This window comes from Athene noctua, chromosome Z, assembly GCF_965140245.1.
Source record: "Athene noctua chromosome Z, bAthNoc1.hap1.1, whole genome shotgun sequence".
Taxonomy (NCBI): domain Eukaryota; kingdom Metazoa; phylum Chordata; class Aves; order Strigiformes; family Strigidae; genus Athene; species Athene noctua.
In genome coordinates, this window is record NC_134077.1 from 451,761 (window position 1) to 475,900 (window position 24,140).

The window sequence follows — 24,140 nt, forward strand, 5'->3', positions numbered from 1 at the left end:
TTGGAATTACAGCTGGTGTTGCCAAGGCTGTTTACTGTTAATTACGAGCCAGTGTCCCAGGCAAGCTCCTACTCGGGGCTCTCTCACATTAAAGATGTTACTGGAAATACTTTTTTCCCAGAACAAGAACACTAGAAGCTTGTGCCAGATCCAGCATCACTGTGGGCTCTGCTCTGCCAACTCCTTCCAGGGCTGCCCTTCGCAGCCCACGGCCGAGGATGACAAGTCTCAACCCTCAAGCCTATTTTCAACCTAACGCTTGTGAACATACCCACTAGTCTCAGTTGCAATGGGAGATGGAGAGGGGCTGCTGCTTCCTTGCTGCCTCGCCACTCTGATTTTGCATTCATACAGGAAAACATGAGTCTTAAAAGATTTGTAAATGTTTTTGTTGAGAGATCAATCAAATTCAAACTTTTCTTCTCTTTTCTGGTTCCTACATAACCGCTTTAGGAGCGGCACAACCAAGAAAACTTGGCAGGTGTCACAGCAAAATACAGCACCGCTCTGTAGCTGCGCTCAGGACAATCTGTGGTTTCTCCCAGACACAGCATAACTGATCCCAACACAAAGCAGCACGTTTCTACTCACGGGTTTCTTTAACTTCTTCCGGAAATAGTCATATTTCTGTTTGAACTCCCTGGAATACGGAACTGCCTATCGGAGAGAGAATCATAAACACTGTTTATTCCAGCTGTTTAGGAGTTTGATATTCCAACGTTATTCAAAGACACACTATCTATATATGTATGCCACAGGTTCATCTAATAAAATCCACCATGCACGAAGTACATAGAGCAGCTAAAATCTTCCCATTTCTCAGTGTATAATTTGAGTTAAAAGGTATGAAAACTTTCAACCCAGTTCTTCTGTTTATCAGCTACTCACCCTCATTTTTTCTCTTTCAGGAACAGAAAAGAGCAAAAACAATTTTTAACACAGACAAAAAAATATGGAATGTATTGCTGCTATCCATGTGTCTCATAAGGAAATTAAGAGCACGCCATATGATACTGAATTTTAAAAATGCCTGGTGTTAGCAGAGAGTGTGGATTTGCATGGCTGAAAGCACTAAGCGTTGTTAGGTGCTACTCAAAAGACACAAACCTCGAAGAATTTTGAAAATGAACCTAAGAACACGTGAAGGGGCTCCAGCAAAGCTCTGACACCAACAACAGCCCCTGTTTGCTCTCCAAATAGTGCAGGACACAGTGTGTACCTACACAGCGTAGTCAGGGGAACATCCATGGCTAGAAATCATCTGTTCAGCCCATGTGAATGAATCTAATCCTCAATAGTTACCAAACTGTATCAAAACTAGTATGAAAACATACACATTCATAATGTCTTTAATCCAGCATCTGAAAGCGTTTCATAAACAAATTAACATTCTTTTGAATGAAGTACAGGTCCCTGTGCAATGTTTATCTGAATACTCACTCAGTGCAGCTGCCTGTGAGTTAGGCTGCATTTTTAAGTAACAGCAGCATAAGAGAACAATTTTAGAAGTTAAAAAAATTCACAGCGAAGGTTGGTAGGATTACATTAATCAGCAGAGTTGGAAACTGGTGTCTGGCATCTGTAAAGACCCCTTAACAAATGCCACAGGTCTCTGAAATATTGATGTGGACTTCCAGATACCTGGAAGGCCTCTGGGGATGATTCCAGGCACGCACAAGTCAAGGTTCAACAAAGGTTCTTGGAGTTTTGAAAGATGTTTCTATTTTATCTGTGCGGCTGCTTCCTGCCAGCACGGGGCGAGGGGAATGCCCTGCCTGCCGTCACTCCGCTCGCCGCGCCCCGGGCGCTCGGTCAGAGCTCGGTGCCCTTCTCTGCCGCTGCCCGTCCCCACCAGAGCCCTGTGCCCGTCCCCACCAGAGCCCTGTGCGCCGGAGCGCATCGGCCACCCAGGAGGGCGGGTAAACGCCAGCCCCACCCCTGACCCTGCAACCTGCCTCGCTCGGCCTTCGGGTGGGACAGCCACAAGGACCTGAGTTAGACTAACCAACAGCAACAAGCTGGAAGAGTGCGAAAGATTTTATACTGTTTGTTCCACACTAAGTAATTTATAGTATCGGGAAGTGTGGAGAAGGAAAAAAAATCAGAACAATATGTTACACTTACATTATTTTAGATGTAATCAATTTAAAATCACATTTTTCCCCCAATTCATCTGTTTGGATGTCAAAAGTAAGCTAAAGATACCACTCTACTACTTTTGTCCTGGACTTTCATCATCACAGTAAGCAGCAAATATACCAGTAAGAACCATGCTGAAATCTTAATTTTTTTTACTTTCCAGCCAGGGATCACATCGGTAACGGATCTTTCAGTAACCCCATTCACGGTCACCGCTCAGTGTGGAAAGCTTCGGGTTGCAGGAGGAGAGTGGAACAAATGAGAAACGGTGGGTTTCTGTGCGTTTCAGCGCGTGAAAGGCCCATCAGACCATTCAGCTGTGCGGCTTCTGAGTGATGGGGCTTCCCTCACAAATAATGCAATATAAAAAATTACAATCAGCCCAGCAAACCAGTCAGGATTCCCTCGCCAGGAAGCCTCTGCACCCTGGCCCACTGAGCTGGGCGGGGGAGCCCAGCCGCAGGGCCTGGCGTTGTGGGGCCAGAAGCGTCCCCAGGGCCCTCGTGTGCAGGGCGAGGCACCGCTCTGGGGCTCGCTGGCGGGCTGGCCCCTGCGGACCCCCAGAAGCTGGCCCCGAGCCCCCCGTCCGTCGGGAAGAGGCCGGGCCAGGCAGGGGGGCTGCTCCCTGCCTGTTGGCCGGGCAGGGTCCTGCCTGGCCCGGGAACGGGCACGACCCGCTGCTGAGCGACGCCTCCTGCCCACCCAAACGCACGTGAGTCACCACGTGTCTTGGAAAAAAACCATAGCAGTACTTACTGGACCAGTAATTGCTGGATTCTGCAGTCTGGGGTCTTCCCACTGGGTAATTTTATTATCTGGAAATAACAACAGAAACGACAGCATTACTCTTCTGTTACCGCACGGTGAATTTATGCTGTTTTTTTCTCCCTACAACTGTTTTCCCTACCATTTCCACAACTTACTATTTCAGGGTTAGAGAAGGCTGCATTCACCTATCTACATCAAAACCCCATCACACTGTTTAGTTGAAAACACTCATTCAAAAATGCAGAACTACGACAGAATCCAGTGTATTTACACTGCTTGTGTTCCAGCGTCTGTAGTAGTGAACATGTTCTACTTGAACATGGTCTCGGATTCAACTTGTATTAGAAATACACAGACTTCATGCCTGAAAGGTAAAGGAACCCCAAAACCTTGTCAAAGGACAGGCTAAGTTTACTTTTTTGAAATTTTGCATAAAGATAGCCAAAATGTAATACTTTTAAAAGACAGTCTGTATTTAAATTTGGAGGGAATAACATCTCTTTAAAAACCCATCCTAGACACTGATTTAATGAAGTTTTTAGGACCATTAAGGGAGGCAAAATTGTACAAGTATGGTGTAAGAGATCGTTCAGTTCTGACCGAAGGAGATTTTGGCCGTAACGTGACAGAATCCCATTCTTTTCATCTACAGTTTTCAAGAGCACCAGGAGGGTGGTTATACAGGTAAGGTTATACAGGACCACGGTCAGACTTTCCCTGCCTCCACACAACTGCTCCTCACAAGATTCTGAACACAACAGAATCACAACAAAATGATGATGTTGCAACAATAAGACAATGCTCCAAAAACCAAACCAGGGGCCCCCTGCAATGGCGAGGTCTGACTCATCCTGAGAGGGCAACAGTAACACTGTGTCTGTGGCACACGCTGCTCTGAGTTAGGAACTGCGGGCTAAGGCCGTAGGCCAGATTTTAGCTTTTGTAATTGCTTGGTTTGGGAATAAACACACTAAGTTTCAAGAAAGTTGTTTTTACGACTACTGTAGGTAAAAACAAAAAAACAAGCCCACTTCTATTAAAACACGAGTATTTTCCATGTTTCTACCATTGTAAGAGACCCGTAAGTTTTGAGCATCCCAAGCTAGTTTTAAAATGGGACTGGGATTTGGAAGGTGAAATTCATTAAATGTTAACTGATAAAACCTCAAGATCACAAACACATTTCAAGAAATTTATCAGTTAGTTTAATATTAAAGTACTATTTTATTTTCCTCTAAGCATTAAGTCTATTTAGTGCTTATGGAAATGCCGGAGGAAGCCGCAGGAGGTCCGCAGACCAGAGCCTGCCAGAAAGGTGTGACGCCTGGTCTGGCCCTTTTCATCTTGCTTCAACACCTTCAGTCACATTTCCTTCTACAAAGTTTACTGGTTTTATACCAATTAGTTTCTTCTATCTACTTGAAACCAAAAGCCACAAATCCTGGTGGCAATTTTCTATGAAATCAAAGAGAACTGGAAGCGACTGCACGTTTGTCAGTTCTTATTGCCCTACATGCTTGAGAGTGTACAATGTTCCTGACAAATTTTGTCTTTTTTTTTTTTTTTTTTTTTTTTTGAGTACTGCAGGGACAGGGACTTCCTCTGATAAATGCTGTGCCAGGGCTTAGATGCCCCAACTAATAATAAGGGTCTAACGTAAACTGCTCTACCTGGGATTGTAGCTCAAGACTCTGTCTTGTCCAAAGTGGATGTGGATAACAGATTCCTTCCTTTTGCAGCACATTGTCGGAGATCTACCATCTCTCTCTTGTCTTTGCATGAATACAATACTCTGCCTTTCCTCACAAAGCAGGCTCTAGGCCCTTTGAGGATTCCCTCCTCTCCATCTTCCCCGGTCCCTCCCAAGCTCTTTCCCTGGAGCCTGGGCCCCCGTGCTAGAGACAGTTGCCATGGCCAAGCCATCACCAGGGCTGATCAGATTAGGAGGATTACTGCAGCTCTTGGGACACTCCTGTTGATACATCACAGGATGAGTTGACTCATGTCCAGTTGTTAATATTTTTAATGCCCTTTTCAACAAAAATTCTGCTAATTATTCCCATTCTGAGAAATATTTTGCAATTCTTATTAAAGAGCATCTTACTTCACACTACAGCGGCAGCTTGCTGGACTCATTCTGATTTCTTGTCTCAGTGAGCACCTCTCACCTCTCCTACGCTGCTGCTTCCTGCTGAACTAACGACATTCCCCCTCATTCCTTGTTCGAATCACTAATGAATATACGGAAGAGTGGTGGATCCAAGACAGACTTTGAGGGGAACCCATTTACTATATCCACCCCTCTGTCACTGACCCACTGATAACTGTTCTGAATATGGCTGGAAGACCTTTGTGTTTTCCTTCGTGGTACCTTCCAACAGGTAAATTGTATCTTCCTGTAGGGCTCCTAGGAAATGCAGAAGCACATGCACGCTACAGCGAGTATTTTATTCACAGATGGTAAATAATGTTGACTTAGCTAGCTAAGGACCAGTCATGGAGAACTGGAGACTCTGTTTTTTGTTAAAAGATTGAGAGCTGCAGAAATTAGCACTGTTTACAGTTAAATCTAAAAAGATTATATTTTCAGGCTACTATGTTACAAGCGATATCTAAATTACTTGAACAGTACTTCACCTTACTAGTTTAATGGCAGGCTTAACAGCAGTTAGCATTGCCTCGCAGGAGGAGGTTTCTGTGCTGGTTGCGTTGGGACTTTTTTACAGTTTCTCTCAGGGATGAGAAAAACATTTCAAAATGAGGACAAACAGTATTGGCTAATTATGCAGAAGAATCACAAAATGTATCTGGGGAACCAGGACATTAACAGTCGCTGAATCTGTCAACGCTTTCAACATTTATATTGTGTTCTAATAACGAAACTGGCTTCATTTTATGCCTCTTGACTAGCGGCTTCAGTGGAGATGTAAGGGTGGCCGGCTGATCGTGGCAATGGGCTACTGAGACTTGTGCGTTCGGGGCGAGCAGGGCTGGCCACAGCCCCCGCTGCCGTCCCGCCGTCGGGCTCAGCCCTCCCCGAGGCTGCTCCGGGCAAAGCCCGGCACTGGGCACCCCGGGCGGAGGCCCCGGGGGGGGGGTGGAGGCCCCGGGGGGGGGGGGGGGGGCGGAGGCCCCGGGGGCCGCGCATGGCAGCACCCCCAGCTCCCCGCCGGCGGGCACCACAGTGAGACCGCCAGGGCGTTTGCGGGACACCGGCAGCAGCATCAACAAACCCTCTAAACTTGTGTAGAAACTGCTACCTGGAAAGGTAAAACAACTCGTACCAAAAGAGGCACGAGGAGAGATTGCAGATGCAAATAAATTTAGTCTTATTACTATTATAAATTCTTTGGCAAATTCTAATTAACCTACAACGTTAACATTCCATTTACTTTTAGAGACTAACACGTACTCAGATTTAGGATACTGAAAATGTCACTTTTTAAAGGAGGTTGGGAGGCTCAACAGTTATATAGCTATTTTAAATAAAACAGTTTTATTCTGTGAATCTTCAGTGGCAGAAGTTTAGAGTAATTTGCCATATTTAAGTTTCCAGATATCTGTTTGGAAAGACAATTGCAGAAGGTATAAAAATCCGTAACTCTGTACTGATGCTTGAAAGAGGTTAATCTTGTGCTTGACGAGCATTATATCTAATTTTAATTTAAAACTATTTACACAATTTCAAAATTTGTATTACTTGAAAAACATAATACTGTCAAATAGCTACAATAGTTTAAGAGTTTAATTCTTTAAGTTTTGCACAGCATATGTACCCTCTTCTAATGGTTTGGTGAGTTATCTGTTTCTGTGAAGACTATGCCATCAGTGGAAAGAGCTCATTATAAAGTCCAGCTGGAGTCTTTAAAAAAAAAAAAAAAAAAGAAAGAAACAGCCCAACCTTTCTGGGCTGCTTTGTTTTCAAACAACAACAGAAACTCACACAGTAGTTCTGAAATGCTGTAATAAGACAAGTCTACAATGAAACATCACTTACACTAGAACTTCACTAACAGAACTGAATATATTAATGGGCTGGGTGCAGTTTAACATGCTATAAATAGGAAATAAGATCAGAATCAGCACTGCCACAAGACCTTCTTTAAAGGAGAGGACAGAGTACTTATCAGTGCTAATTTCTCCACTGCCTACGTGTGGAGTTGTGGCTATATGATCTTTTCTCATCTTATTTTCTATTCCTAGTGTATATTTTAATTTATTAAGTGCAGATAAGCCATGGGATCATCAACAACACCGACAACGAATCCAAAATATCAACAAGAACAAAAGAAACCACAAAGAAGAAATGTTAATGCTTCACAAGTCAGAGAGGGACAAAGCTTGATGAGCCAATTAAAAGCAAGCTTCCAGTGAATATACAGTACCGTAGGAGGGCACTAAGTCTCTGGTATCAATGTCTCCACATATCAACACCTGGCTTCCTAAATGAAGAGTAAAATTATAAAGCTTTCACTTCAATAGTTATGACCTCCCTTTGTCTATTTGCTGAGTACCTGAGTGCTTACTTACTATGGTCTATATAAAACGTTCTTCCGTCCAAATGTATTCTTTCCTCCCAACCAGGCTGGAATTGGGAAATAAAAAGAGAGAAAGTAAGTGAAATACTACCACTCTCACAGAGCTCGAAGCAATACATTATCCACGCCTACTTAAACTGTCTGACAGATTCCAGTGAGGTAGAAAACACAAAATGATCACAGATGCACTATGCCAAGGCCAAAAATCTAGGAAGCGTCAAAGAACCGGCTACTGATACAGGTAACTGCATCCAATACAGTAAATATTTTTTTAAAGCTTTGACTTGGAAACTTCTTGCATCAGGGTTTATACCCATTTCCTATGACAAGGAAACAATCTCAGGGAATAGACTGGCCATCACTGGTGAGGTTTGAGAGTTTCTGCTTCTACTTCTGAAAACACATGTGGGTTATCTTCTGTCACTACATAAGCCAGGATCCCAGTGCAGTGGGAGGAGACTAACCTAGTCCTCAACTCCTCCCTTTTTACCCATTGCCTTTTCTCATCTTCCAAAGGGCTGTAGCACAGAAAGGCGAGGAAATGGCACACTGTTAGTAGGGGCACTGCTGTCCAGTTTAGCACTCACTCCACCTGTATGCTCTCCATGAGCTTCACACTTCCGTAAAATACAGGTAAGAAACGATTCTATTTCAGTCTTGTTTGAGAAGCTGGTTACAATCTGTAGTCATCCTTACCTCACTCAAAAAATGGATTGACTGAGTTTAAATTTGTTACTAATTATGTATTTCCAGTGATATATGTCAGGCTATCCTGATTTCACTGCTTGTTTTGCCTCTTGCAGTTAGCATTACAAACTGTCAGCTGGCCCTTCAGCTGCTCCCATGCAGCGTCTCCTATCTAAGCAGTGTGTCCTCAGAGATTAACGTGTGCTCCGTGTGGCTGAAGAACTGCCAACAAACAGCTTCCACGGCTGTTGTCTTGAAGACAAATGGCATCACTGCTGCCTTACAACCAGGAAACGCGTCCTAAGAAATAGGTTCCACTGCACAGAGCTGGTGATCTAGGCCGTGGTTTAGTACGCTGGGCCTGACAAGTGGCCTGCCTAGATTTAAATACGAGGCAAAACTTTGCTAATGGAGCCAAGGACAGTGAGATTTGTTTGGGAGGAGGATGCCTGATCATGGGTGGTGAGGGGTGGCCGCCCCTCACCACAGGTAGCATTTGTCACCACTCCTGCCCAAAGCCAGCACTTGGTATTCAAACAGTTTAGAAGTAGTTTAGCCTGCCCTGCAGGGCGGGCCAGCAGCCCCTTCTGCTGGCACAGCCGTCTGCAGACGGCTTGTCCCTAACACGTGCCGAAGCATCGAGGGGGCTGGTGACAATCAGTGGCTTGTTGTCACTGAGGTTTCCAGGGTTGCAAGTACAATTTCAATGGCAGTTTCTCAAAAGTACACATCATTTATATGAGGCAATGAGCTGAATTAACACTACACCATAAAAATCAGCACCTTAGAAAAAGTGTTAGCTTTCATAGACTAGTCTCTGCCACAAAGGATGCAGTTTTTTTTAAAAAAAGCAAAGCTCTGTATTTGGCATGGCTATAAATCAATATTATACTTTGGTTACAAGCATAACAGAAATTTTGATGTTAAAGTGATAACTTTCTCGCAGAATATGTTAGTTTAATTAAACATCAACATTTATTTAGATTTCTGAATGCCGGTATATGCTGGTACACTGAATAGAGCTGGCTTTGAACAATCTGCTCTGATTTTTCCTAAAGCAACAGGTAATTATCTAAAAGCACACAGTCAGAGACAAAACCAAGGTAAGTTTCTTCAAAGCTCAAGCTTCAGATAAGCCAAGAAACATGAAATAATTTCAGAAATAGGATGGGCTGGCTTCCAAGAGCCCTGACTGACTCAGAGATGACAATAAACTGTGTCCATGTATTTGAACACCTTCTGAGCAGTGCTGGCAGCAACGTGTGAGCCCACAGACCAGACAGCAGCAGAGCCAGAGCAGCGCACAGAGGACGGCACGTATGCATTACCACACACACGCTATCACTTACAGGAAGAGGACCCAAATCATTGGGGTTCAGAGATGCTTTTGACCTCAGATGCACTGGGAATTTCAGTCGTGGATCCTCCTGTAACAGAAATACAGAACTGTAAACCCACGGATCAAGTTGGATCTACACACAAGTGAGACGCAGAGTTGTCTGGAAATCTTCCCACATTGCAGTTATTCTATTATTCTCATTTTTTGAGAATAAAACAAAACACGTAAAAGTGATAGAACATTTAGTATTTGGATGTGTCACATACTTTATTAGGATTCGTATCCTGAAAGGATTTTTAAAATGTTAATAGTTGGGGGGATGTAAGCTTCTGCTTCCATTAAGTGTGCTGTATCCAAAGGCGTGCTGCAAAAAATACAGCCCTGTTCTTAGGAAGGCCTGCACTCCCCTAAGCAGCAGTCAGGTACATATGCACATTTTCTGCTCTTCAAAACATAAGAGAAATAAGCCATCCTATCACAAAAAGGCTTGAAAAGGATGAAAACGAGCTCCTTACATTTTTATTAGTGCACAGGAGTTACGACATCAACGTCCAAATGAGGCAAAAAGGGGAAAGTAAAATACGTCACGGAAGACAAATCTAGACAGAAAATGCTTGAGATTTCCACACATGTAATTCGCCCACATGCACTGGGGACCACTGTTAAGAACCATCGTTAAAAATGTGTCATGTAACTAGTGGTCACCGGGAATCTGAATGATGCTTAACAAATTAAAGCGCAACTCCTATTTCAAGGGTGATGTGGAATGCTGGGCTGTCTTGGACATCCTTTTCCTGGTGTAATCTTAGTTTTTCAATTTATTGACCAAAATTGTAGAATTGTTGAAAAATGGATCCTTATGATGTGAAACACGTAACAAAATGGATTCCATTAATGGAAGAAGATGGAGCTAATACAAGAGCAGAGGCGGTCACAGTGAAGGACAGTCTCACATCCAGGCACCCCCACCGCCATCGCGCTGCACGTCCCCAGATCCCAGGCGGGGGGAATCCGAAGGGCAGCACTTGCGTGCGATGATTTGTCAAGTGTGAAAAGGTCAAATACAAAACGCAAACCACCGTGGCGTGGTGTGTGATGTGGAAATGCGCTGAAGTCTACGGGGCTGTGAGCAAGCGGGTTTCCCTCCCGCGAGCGCGGCAGCGGCGCAGGAACCCACGGGATGGGCCCCGGCGGGTCCTTGGCTGCTCCTCCCGGGCTGGCCAACCTGCCCCCCACACTACGGGGGAACACGGGGTAGACAAGCAGGAAAACAACCCCGGAACGGGCACGGGGGGGGCTATCCAGAACGCCTCTTACCCACGTGGTAGTTTTCGTGTTGTGGTCGATGAAGAAGGGCCGGCCGTTGGGCGCTATCCGCATCTCCCAGCCCGGGGGCAGGAAGCTCTGGGCAACTTTGTGCTGTGGTTTAGGGGAGTTGTACGGCGAGGGCTGCGGCGACTGCGGGTTGGAGAGGGTGTCCTTCACCGCCCTGCGCACCGGGGAGTCCTTCATACCCTGGCGACAAAGAAGGGAGTCACATTTGTCAAGAGTCACTCGTTACTGTAACACAAATAAAACTTGGCTTCACAGCAAGCAGCTTTTCATTCCAGATACAATTAACACTATAATTAAGCACTGGGCCTGATTTCCTAGAACCTATTTAGGCAGATTCTGTTTCTTGTAACATGCTGAGAAGGACACAGCGTTTTATCGCTTCCCTCTGCAATGATAATGTCCACGCTATTTACATTTGGTTATATATTTCACTGCAGCTGCCCTGTACATGTCAATATTTCATTCTACAAAGGAAAAAAGAAAAGCACTGCTTCCACTTCATGGTGCAACATCCCTCAATTTACAGCAAAAGAGTATACTAAATGTGAGGCCGTGTTATCCGCTTTGTGGTGATTTTCTCAACTTCAGACAAAACAGTTAAATATGAACTTAAAACAAGTTCCTGAAATAAATGGAGGTTTGCAGTTACAGATTTTTGGACATTTAAAAAAAAAATAAATTATCACAGCCTTAAAACTGCTTCATGGATCAATTCCTGTTGGTTCAAAACAGAAGTTACACCAGGTGGGTTTTTTAAAATGTCATTGGGGAACTGCAGGCTTATGTACCTAAACAGCTTGAACAATTTGATCCAGATTTACTCACCTTTGAAAATACAGACTCTCAGATGACTTAAGTACTATGTTTAAACCTTGTTTGCATTTGTACTTTTCAGCTACTTTGCATAAACACGCTCTCATTAGCTGATATGTGGTAACAGATTGTTTTCTCCTTGTGTTACTAATTACTAAAATTCAGTAAATCTATGTGTGCTCATGTTGACAATTCTCTAACTTAGCCTACAGTTAATTAATATTTTTTGAGTATTACATTAGAAAACAAGCCACCAACATGGATATTTACAAAATTATTCTAGCCTTATTTGTGGCTTGTTTTGAGCTGCATTTGGATGAAAAATGCAGTTAGACTGCAGTGTTCAAAAATAACATTTAAAAAACCTTGCATTAAAAGCTTTCCATATGTCTTGTACACGAAATTGAATATTTTACAATAAAGTAACTAATTAAACAAGAGAAGCAACTTCTAAGAAGTTGAACTATTTTTTCCTCATGGCTGTATCCTTTTATGATTTTAATATTATTAAATCTACACCTTTTTTTAAAAAAAAAAATTAGTTCAGAGGGGGGTACGAGAGGTTTGTGGTTTTCAGCACCCTTGTGGTTTCTAGCACTGACAAACCACCCACCAGTCTGATGAGCTGAATATTCTGAAGCGAACACTGGGTTTGTAGCTACAGAACAGGTTATTGCCCTTAAAAGCTCGTTCAAATTTCCGATGCTCAGGCAGTGATTCCCACCAGCTCAACTGTTTGAAGCGTCAGTAGGGAGAGGAAAGTCCTTAACGTTTTAGTTTAAGATATTCAGAAACTTTTATTTAAGTTACAGTAGATTTGATCTTCAGACTTAACAATGACAAGGCTAGTTATTAGTTCATTGTTGAAAGGTTTATCCGAATTATAGATAGGTAATTTATATTAAGTATGAACTATAATCACCTCACTACAATCGTCCAATAATCCTGTTTAACAACTTGCACAACAGTCTGAATACATTTCAGTCTAAAGGACAAACAAGAACGATCCATAAAATGAACTAAATGTTACAATCTTCCCTTGACTGTTGGCCAACTTTTGCAGGGGCAAAGGGGGTTTCCACAAGGAGGGAAGAGACAGTGAGAGAGAAGGACAAATAATGTGCTGTACTTTAAGTCTGAAGAAATTCTTAAGAATTTATTCTCCTCAACACAGCCATGTTTAACTGACTAAAGAGTTTTACTCACACTTTCAGAAGTAAAACACAGTTGCGCAAGAATTCACTGCAGTTATTCAGACGTGTTGCAGTGAGCATCATTCAACAGTATTCTGAACTAGAGATACTTAAAAGAAATCAAACACCCTTTTGAAAGACAAGGAATATAAAACGTAATCAGTATCTTGGTTCAGAGATTTTCCAAACTCAATTACTATATATTCATATATTACAAATCTCTTGGTGCCAGCATGTCTCACCTCCAGTGGAGCAGATAAAGTGACTGTGGGTGAGCTGAGGCTGCGAGGACGTCTTATCTGGGGTTCACTTAGATGGTTGCTGCTGTTTGCTGTCGACCCGACCATACCGTCCTCTGCAAGCTGTTTCAGAAGCAAAACCAAGGGAGCAAATCGTCAGAAACACAGCTCATCCAGAGATACACACTTGGAAAATGATGTCATTATTTATTATTAGTATGGAATATTAAATATACTTGCTTAAAGATCAAGCCTTTGATTCCATTGGAAGGGCAAATAATGTATGGTACTATTAACAGATCAACACAACTTTCAAATTCAGTCCTAAGAGTGCATCTGCCTCATTTTATTAGTTCATGTGTACCTCTCTGTAAATTCTTTCCATTGTAGCAATCAACTTAATCTGTACCTTAACACAGTTAAAAGATGTAACACAAAAAATCCCAATCATTGCTATTTTTTATGAGCCGTCATGACAATGCTTAGGATATTTTTTTTTTTAAAATTTCAGAGTTTTGAGGAGCTGCTTCAACTGAAATGATACTCAGCACATGCAATGTGTTTGCTGCCTAAACGAAGCATCACAGCAGACCTTCATACCTGCATAATGGGCCGTGTCCACGTTGTGGTTCGATTGTTGTGATTGACATAGTAAGTACGGCCCTTTGCATCCTTCCTTTCTTCCCAGCCCGAAGGCAAGCCTGGTGTAGTATGTACATAGGCCACCGAAGGCTGTTCAAGCAAGAAAGTACTGTATTGTTATTTTATAATAGATAAAACCCCCTAATTCGTAAGTCTCTTGTTTAAAAAAAGGAACTTGTTAACTTACAACATTCTTAAACACAATGAGCATACAGAAAAATACAGCTGCTGGTTTCATTTACTATAAGCTCTTCTTCATGAACATTTGAGTCAAATTTTCTCACAACAGATCTCGTTATTCACTTTTGTGTAATTGGTAGATTATGCACAATGACAAAAAGGAATTCTGTCTTTTAAGGATTTTTCTATAACAAGGTGGATGTTTCCCTTTTTTTAGCATGGATAAGCAAGAGCTGAAGCAGCCATGCAGTCGAGACCTCCCAAGTTCTGTTCTTTACCAGAGGGTGTCTTCAATCAGTTGCAAGAAGCTACTGTGGGTTTAAAAACTGAAGTTTAACCCGTTCTGTTTTAGTTACAAATGTTTCATAGAGGATTAGGTGCCCTGAAAACACAAGATACAGCTCAAATTTAGTATGAAAATAATTTTTTTACTAAGTTCCACAAGAAAGACAATGTTGTAACAAAAATAGATAGATGATGATAACTGTGCCAAAGGCATGAACTGTCATTAAACAAGTTACGTCACTATGCAACACAACAATGACATTATTTTGTGTTGCTGATGCTGTCTTGTGTGAGGAAAATATCAGTGCTTAAACCAACTGGGTATTTTTTTCTGGGACATACAGAGGGGGAAAAAAAGCATCACAGCACAAACAGCAAAGCTTCTTGAAGAAAAATAGCTTAGAGAGGATTTTTAACACTGACCCTGTCTGCATCTGCGTATGCATTGTCAAAGGGGAGGACGCCCCAGGAGCTGCAGTTCCAGACCACACACGCTACATAAATCTACTGGGTCTGAGGCTTAGCCTCCTGCTAGTACAGGACTCCTCCTCAGACACCACTTGCTTGTGTAACGGGTCAGGAACGGGTTTGCTGCCTCGGGACAGGCGTTTTTCTCAGTAACTGATGTAAATACTAAGAGCTAGAGAGAAACGGGAATTTCTGTCATTCCCAGCAGATAGAAGCAAACGGCTAAACTCTGCAGGACAGGATTTGTGCTCTCTAGTGAAGCCCATGCATTAATTATTGCATCAAAGGCTTGGCATGTGCAAGGTGCTTTTCAGTATCTACATCTAGCTCCTTGGTTCAATATGCATTTAATTATTAAATATCAAAATATACATTCATACATTAATTATCAGGAGACTATAATGCTAGAGATTCACTCTTTCAGATACCTGCCCTCATAGCAGAAGGGTGATGAAAACCTACAGGTCTTCATCATGTGACAAAGTAAAAACCAGCACTTGACCTGCACTGTCTTACCAATTTGTGCAATGCTTTAATTCATCATCAGTAACATTAACTCCTTTGGAAACAGGCAGCTGTGCAGTGCTAAGAAAACAAACCGAATCTGAGTCTGCTTTTACCAGAGCTTGCCCTGAACAGGCTGCAGCAACGTACATGGCACTTCGCTCACGGTGTAAAACACTAATTTACGGGTTCGTTAAGAATTCTAGGTGTACATGCTGATGGGTAGAACTGCAAAGCAGCACAGCAGACAGCAAGGCCAAACGTGAACTGCTGAGCTCAGCGTGCGTGTTGCACCTGGACGTGGCGTTTGCTGCAAGGACGCAGGTTCTGGAGCGGCCGCAACAGCCAACCCAGCGCTCAGGGGAGGAACAAACGGGTCTGACACCTGAGCGAGAGCAAGGACTGTATCAGCTACAGATTTAAGTCTGGGTCTTTTTTTGCCAGATTTAAAAAATATGACAAGCAACTGCATTATGGCTGAGAGTATAAGGAACACCTGTAGCCACTTAGAGCATCCACAGGATGAACACAAAATTCATCAGTAAAACTTAGATGGGTAAAAGTATGACCCCAGTTTCCAGTTCAGTACCTGCAATCCATCCACTAATACCTTAGTCTCTACAAGTTTTGATGTTTTTCCTTATTTTACTATTTAGATTCCTCAGTGCAAGTATTCTGCATTTTTTTACAAATGATATTTTCTTTTCCTAAAGTAGTCTGTGTTCTGAGTTACTCTGCAGACTCACAAGGGCACAGGAAGTACTAAGCCACAACTAAGGCTCCTTGGACCTGTCTCCAGGTCTTTAGCTGTATTCTCCACACCAGCTACACCAAGTAAGCAAAGAAGTTACTCCTTCCACATCCTTCTAAACACTGATTTGTGTTTTATGATCATTCCATTTAAAAATACGTATACAGTGCAAAATTACTACCCAGAGATGGAAGATGTAAATGACGCTGCACAGTAGGGTCTGATAACTAACTCCCTTTAGGCCTCTGAAGGCTCCTGCTGAAACAGAGGATACATTCTTTTCCTACACTCTGCATCCTCTGCTCCAGCAAAGGAATTAACTGTAATTCCTGTTCTTGCTTCATATTCTTAAGACCTCTTTCCCAGGACTCTTGCTTAAGTCGGTGTATTTGCTTTTAAAAGAGTGTATTTGACCCAATGAGCTGGAGAACTGCCTGGATAATCAGGGGAAATGAGAAAAGATCCTGAGCGGGTCAGAAAGTTGACATACTACAATAGGAAACAGAAAACAGATGAGGAAACTAAGTAATATCCACTGAAACAAACTATGAGACTGATTTCTTTCTTTCCCAAAGAGTGAAGTGCTGGAGAGCCTGTGCTGTGCTGCTCACAGAGCTGGCAGGCAGGAGGGAGACTCCCTCTGCCAGGACTGTTCTCTTGGCTTCCAAACCGTTAATCACCGGTCAGCGAGGCCACAGTAAGCGGTCTGGAAACGCTCCACAGACAACGTTTTAGTTAAAAGTGAGATAATCAAGGTATCTGATAGTCTGGGAGAAATTAAGAGGGCTGACGATTCACAGATTTTCTGAACCAGGGGAGGACTGCTACACGTTCCTACATGTTTGCTCTATTCAGGCTGCCATTATTGTCTACGGTACAGAGTAAACCTAAGGTCTGGATAAATCAGGGATTTTTAAATTAAAAAACGGAATAATTTAGTTTTAATAATACACAATCTGTTTACTATATGATGGCATGCTGCACATTACCGGCTCTGACCGTGAGGATACGAGAGCAGGAGATGCTCTAGTTACGCCACCTGATCGTTCCTTTCTCTCCAACACTCTATCTACCAAAATAAATTCCGCTACTGCCAGCCTTCCTCCTCACCATTCACTGTGGGTTAATGCAATCTGCAAAACAGAGTTTGCCCTTCAATCTCTTTTCCGTGTAAAGATATTCTACCACAGAGTAGGAACTTTGGAGATTTATCAAGAGCCTTTTACCTCCAAACTGAATGCTTTTTAACAAAAAAGCATTTTTTTTAACAACTGTCCTCAGTAAACAGTGTGGGGGAAAAGAAGTGTTGTGGTTAAGGACCAAGTGTCACGAGAATGGAGATGCTGGGACACTCGATGCATTAACTTATGTTTTGCTCAGACTAGTTTTACAATGTACCCTTCACAGAGGAGCAGTAAACGTCCTTGGGGACTTAGAAAAGAAAAAAAGATCCTGAAATCAACGTGGTTAATAACCACAGACAGATTTTCCCCAACATGAGCTTTCTCTACAGTCAGCAACACCTACTTCATTACACACACTCAAGTGCCAATCTGCCCATCTTCTGTCCCTGATCAACAGGGAAGGTCAGCCACGCTACCTCCAGGGCAGATGGGACATTTTCACACTTACACAGAATGTTTAGTGTATCCATTTCTTATGAGCTATCGAAACGTTCAGGCTTGGACCCGAAGGGGGAAAATCCAGGCGCGGCCAGTTTGGACGAGCGTGTCCTTTGGGAGCCTCCCCAGGCCCGTGCTGCTCCCGTGGGGCTCCGTGACCCGCGGGCCACGCACGGAAAGGGGCCCCGGCCCCTGCGGCCCTGCAGGGACTCCGCAAGCAGGACTGAGGCGCCCCACACACTCCTGCTACTGACAGCTCGTACGTCTCCGGACTTGAGGTGCCTAAAGCACGGAGAGAAGGGCAAGCCTTGGAGACAGCGCTGCGGGGCTGAGACGCCCCAACCCTGGTTAAGTCCCGAGCTCCCTACAGATCTGGGTTTCCGAGTATAAATGCACGCTGAACGAAGGGGGGCTGTCCCAGTAGTTAGCTGCAAGGTAAAACATCTGTGATACAGCTGTATTAGTTATGAGTCACTGAAGTTTGAAACCACTCATTTGCAGAAAAATTAATATTTTGCTCTAAAAAGTATAATCAAGACAAGATGCTCTGCCAACAAGACCTTTACACGGCAGTTCAATACAGCACACATTTTTCTAATGATTAACAAGTCAAGCAGGTTTTGTAAAGACACACAAAAAATTGCTATTTGCAGGAACACAATACAAGGATGCTCCTCTAGGATCCGAACCCAGTAAATAGAGTGTTACAGGATGAAGCACCGACACCCAAACTGAGATCTGACATCACCACACATAAATAGAAACATACCCAAGTTTCAACTATATTTCTCCCCCCAAATGATCAAGCAGCACATATATTCATAAAAGCTATTTATGATAGTTACTATAAAATGATTTCCATGAGATAACTTGCTTCAGACTGACATTTAATCAGATTAAAAAAGAACGGGATGTTTCTGACAAAGCCCAACATAAATTAAAACCACTTTCCTTGTATTACACCTTCAGGAAAGCACTTCCAGAATTTTACTGGATCAGCAAAGTAAAACTTCAGCCTTGGACGGCTGAACAACTACTGGAAAATGAAAGCTGGCATTACTTAAGACCATGAAGAGCTATATGATGTAGCACTGTGCCTCCATGGCTCTCAAATTAACGCCAACTTTAAGAATTAATTAGTCTAATGGAGAGTAAGGGAAGACAGATGCAGGCTAAAACCACAGCTACATGTACACTGATTTGATGTCTCTAATCCCCCATTCTTTCACTGTCAGTTTTTAAAGAATTAGGTGTTGTAGCTTTCATTTTTTAGAAGCCTATGGTATTTCCTTAGAGCACAGCTGTGTTAAAGCACAGTGACATGTCCACATCATTAGAATGTGCTAGTGTTCGAGTGAAACTGCAGTGTTTTGAGACATTTTGAGAAAATTTGAAAACACCAACAAATATAACTATTGATTCAGTGGATGCATTTCATTCAACACACTGCCACTTTGTGAAAAAAAGTTCCTTATTGTACAAGACCTAAATCTACCCACATGTTATTTAGAGATAGTGCTTGATAAAGAGTATTATTACCGTTGGTTCCTCACCACCTGTGACAGTTGAAGAACGAGCTCTCCTAGATGGACCACTCTGCTGTTAAATGATAATTAATGTTACAGATAAGTATATTTAGTGATGAAGGTCACAGATTACTGTCACATCTTTAGGAGTAAGGAATTACAGACACTCAAATTTATTAAAAGACAGCAATTAGATGGAAATAATGTTTAAGATAATAGCAAAAAACCTGAGTCTTCAATCACTGATAACCAAGTCAGTCTCTCATATAAAAAACATCAAGGGAACTAATTTCAAGAGTTCTTATATACAATTCTTTATGTTCAGTACTGCTAATGATAATAATAAGAACTATATATAAGAATAAGAAAGAATTTCTTCTAAATGTAACCTACTTCCCACCCCCCCACCCCCCCCCCCCCAGCAAATTTTGCATGTTCTGCCCATAAACATGGAATTTAAACCCAAAAGGGGGTAAGTTCTGGTCATCAGTGAGTGCAGAGAAGTCAGATGAAAGATGGAACTGATACTGTGAACTGTCAGTAAGGATTAATACAGCCAAGAGCAGCACTGTATTTAGTATTTAGTTGCTAGAAGATAAATTATGATTAGCTCAGTGAGGATTAAATATGGTTAAGATGAGGCAAGAGCCGTGTCTTAGCGCAGTGCTTTCAGTTCTGCTGTTTTGAACATCCACTAATGAAACGAGCGCTCTAAAATAATACAGTGAAAGCCACATCACCAATCCCAACCTGACTACACTAGATAAAGACACCCAGACTCCATCAAGCGGTAAGAAACCCGGACTCCATCAAGTGCTATTAAAGGAAGGAGCGGAACACCTCTGGAGCAGACCTCACCCAGAGTCAACTGGCTGGTGGAGAGGGAGGACAGTGAAAGCAGAGGCGCACTGGAAACCACCCTGCTGCCGACCCAGAGGAGAAAGCAGAGGGAGGGATAATCCTTCAGAAGCAGTTCTTTGAGCAACAGCTATTACATGCATCTGTAGGCAGCAAATGCAGATACACTAAACTGCTGCAACACGTGAAAAAATTAAGCGGAGAGAAAACCATGATGGTTATTGCAAATGTCTGCCCAACAGCAACAGCAAGAACAAGCAAGGGAGAGACATCAGCTTTAACAACAAGCTTACTGATATACACTATTTACTCAATATTTCCATTAAAAAGATACACACATTTGCCATTTGTAGATACATATGTAATGTGTTTCTAATAAAAATTGGTAAAAAATAATCCTGGAAGAAAAGTATAATTTTAAAAAATACTATTTTGAAAATCTGAACAGTTTCATTTCAAAAGCTTGTCTTGGGCAATCCTGTTTTACGTAGTCTCTCTACAGCCCACCACCTTTGCAACCCTTGTACTCAGGCTGTCCCACAAAATATGTAGAACTTCCTATCAACTAGACCAAAGGTATGCACACTTACCACGTGAAAGAGAATCTTTTTACAAAACATCTTTGTAGCTTTTCCTGTTAAGAATCTACTTAAATAAAAGTGCACAAGTTGCTTACCTAAATCACTCTGATTAAAAAACTACAACAGATGCAATGCTGTTCAGTTCTATCACATGACTATCACAAAAAGGCTCCTTTTAACTACAACGAGGTAAAACACCAAACCTTTTTAATGTTATAGATTTATATATCCCAAGCAAAATCAATTTATGGGACACAAAAATATACCTGCCAGGAGAGTCCTGTGCTGCTACAGCTGCAAGTACAGGTGGTGCCACTGCCCTCTCCTACCCCAGCTGAAAACACCCGGTGGAGAACCCTCCCTCTCCGCTGCCCACAGAGCCCAGTGTCCGTAACTCCGGCCAGTGCCGGCCAGCCCAGAACTCCCTCTCTCACATCAGTGTCCTCATTTTAGTTGCTGACCATGATGATACTAATTTGGTATCCATTACTATTTGGGACAGCCAGATGCCCATACTGGTTACTGATCTGTATCTGACTACAGCTGACCCAAGATATTCAGAATCAGACAATGTTCAAACAACAAGAAAGAAACAGAAGTTAGTTTTGGTTTACCAAGGATAATTGAGACTGTTCCGCAACTGCGTCTGTTACACTGCAAGATCTTAATCTTGAAGAAGGATCTCTTTGCTGGAAAAAAGAAGAAAGAAAGATGTATTTAAGCTAAGGTGTCTTAAAACACGGGGTTTTAAGACATGGCATTGGCAATCATTTTTTGTTACTCTCATGAAAAAATCCCATATAATGAAAATATACCAGTACTGTAGTCATGAGGGCTGGCAACAAAGCAAGCCATGAGCAGAGTTTTTCTGTTGGAAGGGACATACAAGGATCGATCATACAGTCCAATGGCTCTGCTCCCCAGCCGCTGCTGAATGTCCCTGTGCTCTGCTCCCCAGCCGCTGCTGGATGTCCCTGTGCTCTGCTCCCCACCTGGTGCTGGATGTCCCTGTGCTCTGCTCCCCACCTGGTGCTGGATGTCCCTGTGCTCTGCTCCCCACCTGGTGCTGGATGTCCCTGTGCTCTGCTCCCCAACTGATGCTGGATGTCCCTGTGCTCTGCTCCCCACCTGGTGCTGGATGTCCCTGTGCTCTGCTCCCCACCTGGTGCTGGATGTCCCTGTGCTCTGCTCCCCAACTGATGCTGGATGTCCCTGTGCTCTGCTCCCCACCTGGTGCTGGATGTCCCTGTGCTCTGCTCCCCAGCCGGGCAGTCACCAGCTCAGCCCCGAGTGCTGGGCCAGGGCAGCGAGTGCCGCCGTGGCAGAGCCGGGGGCAGCACTGCCCTGAGCTGCCTCCAGCCCCGCCGGGGCGTGGATACCCTGACGTGGACAACACATGCTTACAGAGATTTTCAACACTTCGGCAATTTCTTACTTTGCAAGTGCGGTCTGATTAAAATTGTCATTGCATTGAAAAGCAAGATGCTGTCACTTAATGGCTCCTAAGAGCTAGTTTGATAGGAATATAATTATTTAATTATTTGAGAGAACTTTGCAGCTGTACCATTTATTTATTACTGTTAATGTAAAAAAAGAGTAGGCCCTGCTCTTGCCACTGAAACGGTTTGATTAACCTCCTGCCCTCCAGTTGAACATCTACTAAAACCTGCAGTTACCTGCAAAAGCACAAGGGACACTCTGCAGATGGTTAGCCAGCAGAGCTGTAATTTGCTAACTAACCTCCAGATAACATTCAAATCATTATAAGACACCTACTGCAGAGGTTTCTTTGTGAAAAACTTGCACCTAATCAAGATTCTTTTCAATCATAACAAAAGTAAATATGATACTTCTCTCTTGAATTGCAAATGTACCTTGATGGCATACACCAAGGATTAAAAAAAAATAAAAAAAAAATTAAAAAATCACAGCATGATGTTCTGTTTAATCCTTCCAACTGTTTTCTTAACCTAAGAGATATAAGATACCCCCCCCCCTTACAAGTTTATTATCCTGATTTTTGGTGGTTTCATCAGTCTGACAAAGTAATGGTTAAGACAAATATAGAGAACATTTTTTGGTTTTACCTCAAGTAAACTCTTATGGTGAGAGACAAATTTTTTCCAGACTAGCCATTTACAAACTTGTGGAGGATTTCACCACAGCTACCTACTTCCAATTCTAATCCTTTGCTACTCTTGTAGCAGTTGATCCAGTAAACTATGAGGGGGTTTATAAAATCCTAATGTAAGAAACCACACGCTTTAATATAAACACGTGCAGTTAAAATACCTAACTTCAGAAAAATTATCATGTTGTAAAATGGATTGTGATTCAAAAAGCATTAGCAGTTTTTCCTCTTTCCTTTGGAAATTACTAGCTTGATACTCTCTGGTATGACATACTTTGTTTCACTGAAGGTCTAACAGTAGTGGAGTCTGAAAAACTCACAAGAAGGAAACATGACTTCTGAACTGAGGAATTCTGTTGTTCGAGGCAGTTTGCTCTGTGGCGAAATTATGATGCGTTTTTCAGAAGGTAATTTTAACTGCGTGCTCAGGCCTTCCCGAGACCAGCAATTAGAACCCATCCGTGTAGGGGATTCAGTTCTGTCAACCCAGGGGAAGAGTACAGCAATAGAGGCTGAGAGAGCAGCACGTCACGTACAATCAGAGAGCTGAGCTGTTCCCCATTGGAATCAGGAGTGACCTGCAGGCGCCTGCTCAGTTCCTCGGAGAGCTCCTGGGGACTGGTACGGGACACTGGAGAGGCAGGAGGAGGTGGCAGCGACAAGCTTAAGGAATCTCCACTCGCACTTGCTTCCTCTGAAATGGTTTCCCAAGGCTAACAAAAGAGAAGAAACCGCGTTAAGGATTGCCAAAGACAGGCCAAGTCTTCCTTCCCTTTGCCTTGTGTGACCACCTCGCTGGCACAAACAGGTGTGGAAACCAGCCTTAACATTAACAGAGCATTTGTCCCTGCAAGACACCAACCAGCACTCTACTCTGTGTGAAGCCATCACAGGGAGAAGCAGTTCTCCTGCTGACTTCAAAGTGCTCTTCAGGCTGATGACGACACAATGCTTTATGATTCAGCACGGAAAATTATGTAGATGGAAAGATGCATAAAAAAGAGCTCTCATTAAATTAATTCCATCTGAAATTTTGTTCACAATGTACCTAATTTCGCATTCTAACTAAAAACTTGTAAGAAACTGCTAACTTTAATTTAGAATAAAATGCAAAATAGAAAGTACTCATTAGTATCTGCAAACCAGATGTTAACAGGTGATGAGTGCAACAATAGCTTCAGCAAGCTATTTGTTGCTCCGAATAACATTTAGTGAAACAGAACTAACTTTCACAAAGAATTTTGTCTGTGATGCACATAATAAAATATTCCTTAAACTTGAATGGGATTAGAGCTTTACACAAACTCTCGCTTAGGCCTACAAATATCTACCAAATTTGATTTATTCAGTCTAGCTATAAAGTAAACGAACACTCACCCTGACTAATAAGATCTCAGAATTCTAACTAAACCCAAATATTTTGGAGAAAAAAACCCGAAAGCTTCTCCTTCTCTAAATCAGGACACTAAAAAAAAAGTGAATACGTGGCAGTCTGCTTCCCTCCTTTTTACAACTCAGTCCACTGTTATTCAAAGCAGAAT

The 24,140-nt window shown here is 42.7% G+C and overlaps 1 protein-coding gene across 6 annotated transcripts in view; it reads right to left on the bottom strand.

Annotated features, from left to right (window-relative positions):
• Positions 1 to 24,140, bottom strand: part of NEDD4L (NEDD4 like E3 ubiquitin protein ligase) — a 163,559-nt gene that overhangs the window by 14,948 nt on the left and 124,471 nt on the right. For 3 of the 6 annotated variants that reach the window (XM_074931312.1, XM_074931314.1, XM_074931308.1), the window contains 11 exons: positions 23,136 to 23,312; positions 21,083 to 21,157; positions 19,043 to 19,102; positions 13,652 to 13,783; positions 13,055 to 13,174; positions 10,789 to 10,986; positions 9,482 to 9,559; positions 7,438 to 7,492; positions 7,293 to 7,349; positions 2,896 to 2,954; positions 592 to 657 (listed from right to left, as the gene is read on the bottom strand). In XM_074931312.1, the coding sequence (XP_074787413.1) occupies positions 592 to 657; positions 2,896 to 2,954; positions 7,293 to 7,349; positions 7,438 to 7,492; positions 9,482 to 9,559; positions 10,789 to 10,986; positions 13,055 to 13,174; positions 13,652 to 13,783; positions 19,043 to 19,102; positions 21,083 to 21,157; positions 23,136 to 23,312 (1,077 nt within the window). The remainder of the gene's footprint in view (positions 1 to 591; positions 658 to 2,895; positions 2,955 to 7,292; positions 7,350 to 7,437; positions 7,493 to 9,481; positions 9,560 to 10,788; positions 10,987 to 13,054; positions 13,175 to 13,651; positions 13,784 to 19,042; positions 19,103 to 21,082; positions 21,158 to 23,135; positions 23,313 to 24,140) is intronic. The other 3 variants (XM_074931313.1, XM_074931309.1, XM_074931311.1) reach the window with 2 other exon arrangements.